Below are 13,813 nucleotides of genomic sequence, written 5' to 3' on the forward strand. Positions count from 1 at the left end.
CGTCACAATGCAGCATCTAAGCGACGTGAACAGTTTGTGGTGATGCGGGTGTCACTATATCTATTTCTCCTCTGACTTACGAATTTGAATGCGGGTGGTGTCATATCTGTCACTCTCCTCTCACCCTGACTAGTGAGAGAGGGAAAAGGGAAAAAGAAAAGGAAGGAAAGGGGGAAAAAGCAAGGTTAGATACTGAAACAGGGTAGATTTGAGGGAAAATAGGGAAAGAAGGAGAAGGAAAGGGGAAAAGCAAGATTATATACTGAATGAGGGAGTTTTGAGGAGAAAAAGGGGAAAGAAAGGGAAGGAAAGGGGAAAAAGCAAGGTTAGATAGTGAAAAAGGGGAATTTTGAGGGGAAAAGGAAAAGAAAGGGAAAGAAAAGGGAAAGGCAAGATTATATACTGAAAGAGGGAGTTTTGAGGAGAAAAAGGGGAAAGAAAGGGAAGGAAGAGGGGAAAAAGCAAGGTTAGATACTGAAACAGGGTAGCTTTGAGGGAAAAAAAAAAGGGAGAAAGGAAGGGAAAGAAAAGGAGAAAGTTTAGAGGGTAAGTTTGTTTATATATTAGGTTCAACGGAGAGATTTAAGAGAGTTGATTCGAATGAGGAATGCAATGGAATGGAATGAGATGGGAAAGTTAGCAGGTTAGCAGCAAGAATATGGCTATTGAGTATGACGAGGTTGTTTACGAGAGAGAGAGAGAGAGAGAGAGAGAGAGAGAGAGAGAGAGAGAGAGCTACGCCGACGCCCTGACCACCGTGAGTCTGTCCAAGCTGTTTGTCAGATACCGAGAGGCCCGCTACGTCACCCACAACCACGCCACCTGCTCCCCCTGACACACCTCGCCCGGTCCGCGCCACAAGACACCAGCGCAGGATAATGGCCTTGAAAGCACCACGCAACGATACCACCACAGTGTGACCCCCGCCATGGTGCGAGCTATAAACCATTAAGCTAGTGTAGTATTTTCAAGCCTTCCTCCTGTCCCATATGCACTATTTATTATTATTATCATTATTACTATTATTATCATTGTTACTATTATTATCATTACAAACAGACACACACACACACTCTCTCTCTCTCTCTCTCTCTCTCTCTCTCTCTCTGGTAAACTGTGGAACTCCCTGCCTGCTTCTGTATTTCCATCTTCCTACGACCTGACTTTCAAGGGTTAGATATCGAGACATGTGTCCTTGTCATTCGGCTAATTCCTTCCATTCTTTTAGGGATCTTGCATCTGAAGTGGGCCTTTTCTTTTGATTTCCTGTTGTCTTTGGCTAGTTTCCCTCTTGCATACCACACACACACACACACACACACACACACACACACACACTTACAGGTCCTGGAGTGCCGGCGTGGACTCGAAGCAGGAGAGGTCAAAGGAGGTGATTTTGTTCCTGTTAATGAAGAAAACCTTGAGGGCACCTAGACCGCGGCACGTGTCCTCCTCCACCGCCCGGATGCTGTTTCCCGTCAGGTATCTGCAGCAGAGAGAGAGAGAGAGAGAGAGAGAGAGAGAGAGAGAGAGAGAGAGAGAGAGAGAGAGATTTCTTTATTCTTTTCTATTCTTTCTCTCATTACACACACACACACACACACAGAGATAGATAAATAGTAAATAAACACAGATAAATAAAAGTCCTAAAAACCACATAAACACACAAAAAAACTACAAAAAAAAAGAAGAAAAAATAACAAACTCCTTAAAAACAATATAGCAAAAAGACAACGATGAAAAATGAATGAATAATAACATCAACATTTATCTTAGGAGGAGGAGGAGGAGGAGGAGGAGGAGGAGGAGGAGGAGGAGGAAGAGGGAAGTAGAAGAAGAATAAGAAGAATAAGAGGAGGTGGAGGAGGAAAGGAAGAAGAAGAAGAAGAAGAAGAAGAAGAAGAAGAAGAAGAAGAAGAAGAGGAGGAGGAGGAGGAGGAGGAGGAGGAGGAGGAGGAGGAGGAGGAGGAGGAGGAGGAGGAAACGACAAGAATAGGTGAGGTCCTTGTAAACAGTGAGAGGGATAAAAGGAAGACACGAATGAACGAAAGACAATTGGAAACACACAGGGAAGGACTCACAGGTGTTCGAGGTGGTGGAGGCTGGCGAAGAGGTGGTGAGGCAGCTCGGTGAGGCCCCCAGAGGTGTGTGAACTGCGGCAGGAGAGTGGTGGTGGTGGTGGTGGTGGTGGTGGTGGTGGTGGTGGATGTGGTTTATAGTTTTGTGAGTATTTCTCTGTCTATCTATCTATCTATCTATATGTCTATCCATGTGCCTATCTTGTTTATCTCTCTCTCTCTCTCTCTCTCTCTCTCTCTCTCTCTCTCTCTCTCTCTCTCTCTCTCTCTCTCTCTCATTCTCCACACAAGAGAAAACCAAGGAAAGCGCTGAGTCACCACGAGTCTTTCACCAGAACAGAATATCAACATTTCCCAGTAAACGAGAGCGCGAGAAACATCCCTACTGTAATACCAAATAAACGTGAATAGAAAAAATAAATAAATACGAATAGATGACAAATAAGAGTGGAAATAAAATGAGATAGGAGAAATATATACAGGTAGAAAAAAAATGTAATAGTTTTTTTCTCCTTGTATGTAAAAGGAAAGAGAATATGAAGAGAAAAAGGAAATGGAACAGGTGTAAAAGTGAGTCCCATTACAGCTTCACCTTGATCCTCGTTAGCTTCATTAGTGTGTTCGTCTCTCGCTTACCAGTTCGTCAGTTATGCTCGTTAGTTGGGCACCTCTGCTTCTCTGTACACTAAACGCTACTATAGTTTTCTTAACCTGTATACTATGTAGGTTGTAAATGAGGCGTTCAGTGCACAAAACTACTGGATAACTGACTAGGAAAAATTAATGACCTAGCTGAATGAAGTAAAGAATAAACACCTTAATTAACCCCTTCAGTACTGAGACGCATTTTTACCTGGATTTGTTTTGGATATGATTAGACGATTTAATTTTTTTTTCTTTATTATTTATACCATGTGGGCTTTTCACGGGAATTTCTGGGCTAAAGGGGATACTTTTTGTGGTACCTCCTATCTCAAAGCCCACCCGCTAGGAAACTGTTGTCCCGAGCGAGGAAGCCCAACCTATACACTCGGACCGTGGACAGGATTCGAACCCGTGCGCTTGGAGACCCCTCGGACCCCAAAACACGCATGTACATTATTAAGTCTTTGGAGGTCAGAAGATTAATAGCTAGAGTCTTTACTGTTCTGATCCTAACATATTTTTCCTGAAGCTGTATAAAATCGCCAAATAGTAACCAGAATGAATATTGAAACAGCGTCATGGTACTGAAAAGATTAACACAGCTCAGATGGTAATGGTAATGCTGGTGAGACGAACAATGCTTCTACTACAGGTGAACATGGTAATAGTGGTGGCAATGGTAGCAGTCATGGCGTTAGTGGATGCATGAATATACAGCTCTACCAGGTGAAGGTGGAGGTGGCGGTGATGGAGGCGGTGGTGGTAATGAGGGTATCAGTGACTTACAGTGTTCGCAGTTTGATGAATCTAGTCAGCACCTTATCCTCCAGTGTGGCGGCGTCGTCCAGCGTCACTGTGCTGAGGGAAGGAGAGAAACAGGACGAGGAGGAGATAGTTAGCGTATGCGTGAGACTTAGGCTCTTATTCTCAAACATTTTGTGCTTCACATCCACTATTTCACAAGGTTCTATTTGAATTCACGCGACTTTTTAAGGGTTTTTTTTTCACTGTTCTAGAGGTAGAATAAGATTTCTGCATAATCAACTGAAGGAAAACTCTTGAAAACCTTGATAATCATCTCGGTAGCCTTGGAAAATTGTCGTGGTGAGAGAGCAAAACGTTTCTGAATACGGACCTGCCAACCATGAGAAACAGCTGTAGCCGCAGCTCTACTACGTTCAAGTTATACGTGTTTTTTAGAGTGTTTTTATGGTTCTATTGACAGATTAACATGATTGCTTTATCATGTACAGGAGAAGCACTCTTGAGAACCAGACTGTGGCTTTTGAACATGAACAAAGTCGTGGCGAGAGAGGAAAGCGTTTCAGAACATTTTGTCGACGGATTAATACGATATGCTTTATCTTGTACAAGGGAGACACTCTTGAGAACCAGGCTAATCATTTTGTGGGTTGTGAGCACAGTCATGGCGAGAGAGGTGAGCGTTTCAGAACATTCTAATGACAAATTAACACGATTACTATGTTACATACAGGATAAGCACTCTTGAGAACCCGGCTTGTCATTTCTGTGGCTTTTAACCCCTTTAGTACCATAATGCGTTTACATATTCATTCTGCATACTATTTGGTGATTATATACAGCTTCACAAACTTAAGGGAGGGATTAAAATAGTGAAGACTTTGGCCATTAATCTTCTAACCTCCACAGACCCGTCCTAATGTCAATAAAATCGTCTAATCACACCCAAAACTCATGGTAAAAATGTGTCATAGTACTAAAGGGGTTAAATATAGTCATGGTGAGAGAGCCGAGGGTTTCAGAACACAGGGCGAGGTAGGTGTGGGGAAGGCGAGGCAGGGACATGGTAAGACACCTGATACTTGTGAACCCCAAGCTGAGGTGAGACCTTCATTAAAGCAGAGATGTTAAGGTTATTGCTGTCCTAGTATTGATTTTCAGTTTTTCAGTGCAGTACGAGTAATGTTGATGCTAAAAATAAAAGATAGATATCTATTAGCTTATCTTCCTTTTCCATTACGTTGTGTAGCAGTGTTAGTGATTGGGAATTGATGAATGATTCTCTTTTAACGCCTTCAGTACTGGGACACATTTTTACCTTGAGATTTGTGTACAATTAGATCATTTCACTGACATTAGGAAGGGTCTATGGGGGTCAGAAGATTAATGGCCACAGTCTTCACTATTCTAATCCATCACATAAATTTTTAACCTGTATAAAATTACCAAATAATAAGCAGAATGAATATGGAAACGCGTCATGGTACTGGAAGGGTTAAAGTTTCCTCAGTGTCGGAGGCCTTGAAAGACGATGGGAATAGATGGAAATGATAGCTGGAAACACGTAAGTTTGTTTTGTACTGGGGCTGCTGTGTGTGGACCTGACGACATCTTGCAGCAGCTCAGCAGAAAGAGACGAAGGAAGAATAATAAGAGAGAAAAAAGAGAGAGAGAGTAGAGAGAGAGAGAGAGAGAGAGAGAGAGAGAGAGAGAGAGAGAGAGAGAGAGAGAGAGAGAGAGAGAGAGAGAGAGAGAGAGAGAGAGAGAGAGAGAGAGAGAGAGAGAGAGAGAGAGAGAGAGAGAGAGAGAGAGAGAGAGAGAGAGAGAGAGAGAGAGAGAGAGATTGGAGCAACAAGTTAGAGAATGATGGTAAGAGTAATGAGTAACACAAGAGACATGGGGAGTACTCACAGCTGCTTCATCTCACCCACGATCCTGGCTGAGATGTTCCGCAAGTGAGTCCCCTGGCAGGTCAAATGGCTCAGCTCGCAGTGGCAGGAGTCCCGCACCTCCCCTGGCTGGTGGACGAGGACCTCAGGGGCGTGTGATGCTGCTCCCTCACCCTCACCACCCTGCGCCTCCCTGCTCTGCCCCGTCATCGCCTCCTGCAAGCCCTCCTCCTCCTTCAAGGTTGAGTTGATGAGCGAGGTCACTAGAGATGTTGCGTTGTCAAAATTCACGTTTTCGGAAGTTTGCGGTAAAGTTTGAAGGTTCGTGTCCGTCTCAAGGCTGCTCGTCACGTCTTCCATCGCCTGCCGCCTCCTTCTAGCTCTTTGCGTCTCCTCGGTGTCAGTGTCATACCGGCAGGCGGAAGGCAAGGTTTTGTTTCCTCCAGTTTTAAAGAGAGACGGTGGTTCCTCAGCGCGCTTGTGTGTGGCATCTCCAGGGCCCCTCCCGCCGCCACTGCTTGCGTCGGTGGCCTTGCTGGGGTGTTGGGTGTTGCGTGGCGGGGAGAAAGGCACTCTTGAACCACTGCCACCTTCGAGTAGCACGCCTCGCTCACTCCTCGGCAGGAATTTCACGTGCTTTGTTCCGAGTAACGAGTTGAGAAAAGATGAGTGTCTTATTTTCTTGGTGTCCATAAAACCCTTGACGTGCTGGTGCCGGCACTCCTGGTGGTGGTGGTGGTGGTGGTTGTGTGGTGGACAGCGCGCCACGCACTCCCCCTTATGAAGCGAGCCTGAGGGAGCTGTTTCAGAAGTTTTTATAGAGCTATAAGCCAAGTGGCCACTTTGCGCCACATGAACACCAGTACTTTCACCGTTCTCATGATTCCCGGCTAAAATTACACGTGTAGCTGAAGTGTCTTTCTTTTTACCAAACACAAATGTTCTTATTCGTCTTGCTGTTCCATTTTTCTTCCTCCGATATGTATCTATTACTGCCTCTCTCTCACTCGATGGCCGCCGCTCTTCAGCACCCTCTAGCGTCACATTGAGCGTCCCAATAGCGCGTCTCCTTCTCGCCCTGAGTGGAGCTGCAATATAGCTCTGCGGGACACGAGTGGAGGCGCTGTGAGGAAACTTTATCCCCGAGGCGTCTCTGCTGCCTGAGTTGGTGATCACGTGGGTCGTCAGTTGGCAGTGCGAGAAGCTCAGGCGGGGCGGCGAGGGAAGCATGCACTCCTTAAAGCTGTGAGGCGCCGGGCACACGCATATACCTGAAGGAGAAGACGAAGGTGCAAGCGTGGGTAATAAAGAGTGTAGTGTGTGTGTGTGTGTGTGTGTGTGTGTGTGTGTGTGTGTGTGTGTGTGTGTGTGTGTGTGTGTGTGTGTGTGTGTGTTGGTATGTTAATCTTGGAGTAAAGAGAGAGAGAGAGAGAGAGAGAGAGAGAGAGAGAGAGAGAGAGAGAGAGAGAGAGAGAGAGAGAGAGAGAGAGAGAGAGAGAGAGAGAGAGAGAGAGAGAGAAGAGAAGAAGAAGAAGAAGAAGAGAAGAAGAAGAAGAAGAAGAAGAAGAAGAAGAAGAAGAAGAAAGTAGTAGTAGTAGTAGTAGTAGTAGTAGTAGTAGTAGTAGTAGTAGTAGTAGTAGTAGTAGTAGTAGTAGTAGTAGTAGTAGTAGTAGCAGTAGCAGTAGCAGTAGCAGTAGCAGTAGCAGTAGCAGTAGCAGTAGTACAACTAATAGTAGAAGTAATCGCAGTAGTAGTGGAAGTAGTAATAATAATAGCAGCAGTAGTAGTAGCAATAGTAGCAGTAACAACAACAGTAAAGTAACAGTAGAAGTACCTATAACTGTCATAACTGTTATTGTTATTGTTGGCAGCATCACTGGTCCAATACTAACAAAACCAGTGGCAGTTGCAGCAGGAGCATCAACATCAAATCTAAAGCAGCAGCGTTACTCATACTCACGGCAAGGGGCGCTCTTGGTGGCAGGGAAGTAAAGGTGCTTCAGGTCTACGTTATCTGGCAACACTGCACGGAGAGAAGGGAGAAAGAGGGAGCGTTAGGACGAGAGAGAGAGAGAGAGAGAGAGAGAGAGAGAGAGAGAGAGAGAGAGAGAGAGAGAGAGAGAGAGAGAGAGAGAGAGAGAAGAATAAATAAAAAAAAAAAAAAAAAAAAAAAAAATGAAAGAAAGAAAGAAATGAGAAGAAAATAGGAAAGAAGTGTATAGAAAAATAGTAAAAAGTTAAGAATAGAGAAGAGGCGTAGACTAGTACGGTAAGGCAAATAGGGGAAGGTATAGAAAGGAAGTGAGGGAGTGAGGAACATGAATGGGCGTGTACAGGCTCAGTGAGAGGGTGAGAGTGGCCTCACAAAGGAAAGGAAGGGTGGACACCAAAGAAATGGAAAAGCAAGAAGGAAAAACAATAACAGCATTTACAAAACCCTTTACAGCATGAGAGAGAGAGAGAGAGAGAGAGAGAGAGAGAGAGAGAGAGAGAAACTAAGACAGAAAACCAGACAACGAAATCAATTAAAAGGACAAGAAATAATTGAATGAACTTAATTATTTCACACACTTTACACTTTCTATGTCCTCGACCTCTTAGAAACACCCCGAGGAAGCAATTCTCTCAAACTTGTATGAAAAAAATGTTATACTCCCTTACCACAACTATTTTCAAAGCCCACAGAGATTATTGTCCGGGTTCTCAAGACTGTTTCACCTGTTCTTAACCCCTTCAGTACCGTGACGTGTTTTCATACTTATTCTGCTTACTATTTGGCGATTTTATACGTGCACTTTCAAAATTTATGTAAGGGATTAGAATAGTGAAGACTGTGACAATTAATCTTCTGATTCCATAGACGCTTCCTAATCTCAATAAAACAGTGTAATCATACCCAAAAAACGTAGTAAAATTGTGTCCCACTACTGAAGAGGTTAACGTAGAAATATTGTTAATCTGCCTCTATATTCATAAAAAAAATAATAAGCTGAGAGTATATTTCTGCTGTTGATAACGTAGAAATCTTGAAAAGCTGCCTGTATAATCGTAAAAACAAGCTGAGACGACATTTCTGCTGTTGATAATGTAGAAATCTTGTTAATTTGCCTCTATAATCATAAAAAAAAAAACAAGCTGAGAGGATATTTCTGCTGTTGATAACGTAGAAATATTTTTAATCTGCTGTTGATAACGTAGAAATCTTGTTAATCTGCTACTAGAATCGTAAAAGAACAAGCTGATAGGATATTTCTGCTGTTGATAATGTAGAAATCCTGTTAATCTGCCTCTATAATCGTAAAAAAATAAGCTGAGGGGATATTTCTGCTGTTAATAACGTAGAAATCTTGTTAATTTGCCTCTATAATCATAAAATAACACGCTGATACGATATTTCTGCTGTTGATAACGTAGAAATATTGTTAATCTGCTGTTGATAATGTAGAAATCTTGTTAATCTACTAAAAAAAAAGCTGAGAGTATATTTCTCCTGTTGATAATGTAGAAATTTTGTTAATCTGCCAATAGAATCGTAAAAAAAGCAAGCTGAGAGGATATTTCTGCCTCTAGAATCGTAAAAATAAATTGAAGAACCTTTCTGCTGTTGATAACGTAGAAATCTTGTTCATTTCTTACTAGAATAGTAAAAAAAATGGTTAGAGGCTGGTTTTGTTATTGATAATATAAGAAGCTTGTTAATCTCTCACTAGAATCGTATATATGAAAAAAAGAAAACTTGAGTGTTGTTTCTGTTATTCATAACGTAAATATCGTGTAAGTTTCTCACTAGAATGGGAAAAAAATCGTAGAGGCTGTTTTTTCCTGCAGTTAATTATGAATGAATGTTGACTTGCCACTAAAATCGTAAAAAAAAAAAGTTTAGACACTGTTTCTGCTGTTGATAATGTAAAAGATCGTGTTCTCCCACTAATATCATGAAAAATAAACTTAGAGATCCTTCCTGGTGTTGATAATACAGAAATCTTGTTAATTTGTCACTAGAATCGTACAAATCCCTCTTAAAGAAAAACCGTGTAGCTTCACTTAAGGCCTTTTGAAAGTACGAGTAGTGTTATTGTTTCACTAAAATCATAAAAAAACTTAGATTCTGTTTCTGCTATTGGTAACATAGAAATCATGTTAATCTGTCACTAAAATCGTACAAAACACTTCAAAACACGTGCAGCTTCACCTAGAGCCTTCTGAAAGTAGTGGAGGTGCTTGCTATCCGCTCACTAATATCATGAAAAAAAATAGAGGCTGTTTCTACTAATGATAACGTAGAAATCTTGTTAATCTGTCACTAAAATCGTACAAAACACTTCAAAACACGTTCAGCTTCACCTAGAGCTTTCTGAAAGTAATGGAGGTGCTTGCTATCCGCTCACTAATATCATTAACGCCTTCAGTACCATGACGTATTTCCTGTTCATCTGGCTACTATTTGGCGATTTTATACAGCTTCAGAAACTCATGTAGGGATTAAAATGGTGAAGACTGTGGCCATTAATCTTTTGACTTCCGTGGAGCCTTCCTAATGTCAATAAAATCGTCTAATTATATCCAAAACTCAAGGTAGAAATGCGTTCCAGTACTGAAGGGGTTAACATCATAAAACAAATTAGAGGTTGTTCCTAGTATTGGTAACGTAGAAATCTTGTTAATCTGTCACTAGAATCTTACAAAACACTTCAAATCCCTTGCAGCTTTTAATGCAAGAGTTAACCAGTACTCTCAATCATTCATACCTTTCACTGGTAAACTCTGGAACTCCCTACCTGCTTCTGTATTTCCATCTTCCTACGACTTGACTTCTTTTAAGAGAGAGGTGTCAAGACATTTGTTCCACTCTTTTGACTAATTCTTTCCAGTGGGGCTTCTTTTATAATATAGTTTTTTTTACCCTTGGCAGTTCTCCCTCTTACATGAAAAAAAAATCTTCACGTGGAGCCTTCTGAAAGTAGTGGATGTGCAGTACAGAAGTGGTTGAAGTGTTATAGAATACTGCGCTTCAACTTACTGCAGCCTTCCTCGTCCTCGCGTTCTGAGCAGTTGTTCTCGTTGTCGCATCTCCTGCTACGTGCGAGACACTGGCCATCCCTGCACTGAAAGCCTCCCTTGGGACACCCTGCAACACACCACAACGTCCGCTACTCTCTAAGAAAGTTGAATGTTAGAAAGTGCAGCGACATCACAGCTACTTACTACCATCAAGAAGGTTTAGGTTAGATTAGGTTAGGTTAGGCTGAGAGTGTAAAAGTGTGTGAATGAATTGGATAGGTGGTTATTGAGTGACTGAATGAGTAAATTACATAAAAAAGAGTTAATTTGCTAGATATTCAGTCAGGTTAGGTTAGGTTAGGTCAGGTTAGATTAGGTTAGCTTAGGTTGAGAGTGTAAAAGTGTGTGAATTAATTGGATAGGTGATTATTGACTGACTGAATGAATAAATTACATAAAAAAGTTAATTTGCTAGATATTCAGTCAGGTCAGGTTAGGTTGGGTACAGTTAGGTAGTGAACGAAAAAGAGAGTGTATTGATTTCATATTTATTGAGTGAACGAGTGAGTGAATTAAAAAAAAAAAAAAGAGTGAATTTGCTAGATATTTAGACAGGTTAAGTTAGGTTATGTACAGCAGTGAGTGAAAAAAGTACGTGTATCGGTCAGGTTAGGTTAGGGAAAGTTAAGTAATGAGTGAAGAAGTAAGTGTGTTGATTTCATAGTTGTTCTTTGAGTGATTGAATAAAAAAAGTTAATTTGCTAGATATTTGATTAGGTTAGGTTAGGATAAGTACAGTTAGGTTGGGTACAGTTAGGCAGTGAGTGTATGGATTGGATAGTTTTCTTTCTTTCTTTCTTGAGAGAGAGAGAGAGAGAGAGAGAGAGAGAGAGAGAGAGAGAGAGAGAGAGAGAGAGAGAGAGAGAGAGAGAGAGAGAGAGAGAGAGAGAGAGAGAGAGAGAGAGAGAGAGAGAGAGAGAGAGAGAGAGAGAGAGAAAAGTTGATTTGCTGTATATTTAATTAAGTTAGGTTAGGTTAGCTTAGATTGTGAGCGAAAAGTGAGTGTTGAAAAAAGATTGCATAGATGGTTACTGAGTGAAGGAGTGAGTAAATTAAAGAAAAAAAAAGTTAATTTGCTTTATATTTAGTTAGTCAGTGAATAGACGAAATGAATCAGATAAATTAAGTGAATAAATGACTGAGTGTATGAATTTGTGAATCATTCTAGTGAGTGAGTGAATGCATGAGTGAGTGAATGAGTGTGTTAATGAATCGTCCAGTTAAAGAAATCCAAGGTGACATACAAATATAAAAATGCACCAAATAGAAATGATAAAAGAACCTAAAAATACTAAAAATAATGAGAGAGAGAGAGAGAGAGAGAGAGAGAGAGAGAGAGAGAGAGAGAGAGAGAGAGTTTGATATTTTTGTCTCATCATAACAATAATGATCAGAAGAAATAGTTTCTCATGAAATATAATAAAAACAATTCTAATCAAACCTACGGTCTTTTTTCTTGTTCATTATTCACTTCAGTATACAAAGAAGCGAATAATGAGACTAATAAATGAAGGCGAATAAATTACAGGGGAGAGAAAAAGAACAATAAAAAATACTAATTAAAAACATTACTTAATTGGTTATTAGCTATTAATCCTGGAATTTCGATGTCTGTCTGTCTGTCTGTCTGTCTTTTCGTCTATTTTATCGACTTCTCTACCCCTCAACCTTTTATCTATTTATTTGTCTATCCATCTACTTATCTATCTCTATGTCTGTCTATCTGTCTATCAATATTTCTTTTCGCTTATCTACTTCTGTATCAATCAATTTACCTTTATCTTTGTCTATCTATCATGTTCTATCAATCAACCCTTTATCTACCTATCTATCTATCTATCTATCTATCTATCTATCTAACTGTCAATCCATCAATTTACTCTTTCAATTATCCATACAACAATACGAAACATAAATAAAAGAAAAGAAAAAAAAGGATGTGGAAAAAATATATATAAAACCAAGAAAACATGTATGTGAGTGTGTGTGTGTGTGTGTGTGTGTGTGTGTGTGTGTGTGTGTGTGTGTGTGTGTGTGTGTTTTCCCTCACAACAAACAGCAAGCTAAGGGACGTACCAGAGATCTAATAAGGGTGAAGCATGAAAGACACCAACCCACACTGCATCTTCCCTCACCCCCGACCACGTGATGTTCCGGCTACGCTTTCTCTGTTTGTACACTTTAGAGGGAGACGAGCAGAGGGAGAGACAGAGACAGAGGGAGAGAGATGGAAATTCTGCACTAAAGAGAGAGAGAGAGAGAGAGAGAGAGAGAGAGAGAGAGAGAGAGAGAGAGAGAGAGAGAGAGAGAGAGAGAGAGAGAGAGAGAGAGAGAGAGAGAGACTGTGCATTGAAGAGGGAAATGGACAGAAAGAGACAGGAGAGAGGTAGAAATTGCAATGAAGAGAGAGAGAGAGAGAGAGAGAGAGAGAGAGAGAGAGAGAGAGAGAGAGAGAGAGAGAGAACGAGAGAGATAGAGAGAGAGAGAGAGAGAGAGAGAGAGGAAACTGACGGAAATAGAGAGAGAGAGTGAGAGAGAGAGAGAGAGAGAGAGAGAGAGAGAGAGAGAGAGAGAGAGAGAGAGAGAGAGAGAGAGAGAGAGAGAGAGAGAGAGAGAGAGAAGCAAGAACACGTGCATAAGAAGACACAGAAAGAATAAAGAATGCCAGACACGAAAATTGCCCAGGAGAGATGAAAGAAAGAAGAAAACGAAATATGAAAAAGGAGAAAAAGGGAATAAAGAGAGAAGGAAGATGCGAGTATAACAAGTCAATATTTTTCTCCCTTTTAATCCCCTCAATATTGGGACACATTTTCACCTAGATTTGTGTACGATTAGACCATTTTATTGACATTTGGAAGAGTCTCTGGAGGTCAGGAGATTAATGGCCAGAGTCTTCACTATTTCAACCCGCACATAAGTTTCTGAAGCTGTATAAAAATCACCAAATAGTAAATAAATAGTAAATAATAATATAATAATAATAGTAAATAAGTAAGCTATATGGACACGCGTCACGGTACTGAAAGGGTTAGCCAATGAATCTCGATACTCTGTGGATGGTGGCAGACTGTGTAGTGAAGAAGAGAACCAACGGTGCTAAAGATTCCCCCTCCTTCGTGATGAAATGGTAGGGAGAGAGTGACCTTCTTTCTGACGCCATGCTGCCAGAGACACGTGGGAAAATTGAGTATTGGGGAACAAAAGTTGAGGTCGAATAGGTACACAGGCAGTCAACCATCATCATCACCACCACCACCATTACCTTCTCCTCTTGTGCCAATAATACAATGAACTTTACCTACTATATATGTTTTTTATTTAACTTCCTTAGGGACCAATACCTCAGTGGGCCTTTTTTATCAGATTTTTTTTTTG

At 41.1% G+C, this 13,813-nt stretch overlaps 1 protein-coding gene across 4 annotated transcripts in view; it reads right to left on the minus strand.

Moving 5' to 3' along the window:
• LOC123506034 overlaps positions 1-13,813 on the minus strand; it is a 70,170-nt gene that overhangs the window by 24,425 nt on the left and 31,932 nt on the right. For all 4 annotated transcript variants that reach the window (XM_045257863.1, XM_045257862.1, XM_045257861.1 and 1 more), the window contains exons 3-8: positions 10,395-10,502; positions 7,335-7,397; positions 5,397-6,645; positions 3,510-3,581; positions 2,082-2,153; positions 1,343-1,486 (exon numbers count right to left, since the gene is read on the minus strand). In XM_045257863.1, coding sequence (XP_045113798.1) covers positions 1,343-1,486; positions 2,082-2,153; positions 3,510-3,581; positions 5,397-6,645; positions 7,335-7,397; positions 10,395-10,502 — 1,708 coding nt within the window. The remainder of the gene's footprint in view (positions 1-1,342; positions 1,487-2,081; positions 2,154-3,509; positions 3,582-5,396; positions 6,646-7,334; positions 7,398-10,394; positions 10,503-13,813) is intronic.

The sequence above is a fragment of the Portunus trituberculatus genome, chromosome 19, assembly GCF_017591435.1.
Source record: "Portunus trituberculatus isolate SZX2019 chromosome 19, ASM1759143v1, whole genome shotgun sequence".
Taxonomy (NCBI): Eukaryota; Metazoa; Arthropoda; class Malacostraca; order Decapoda; family Portunidae; genus Portunus; species Portunus trituberculatus.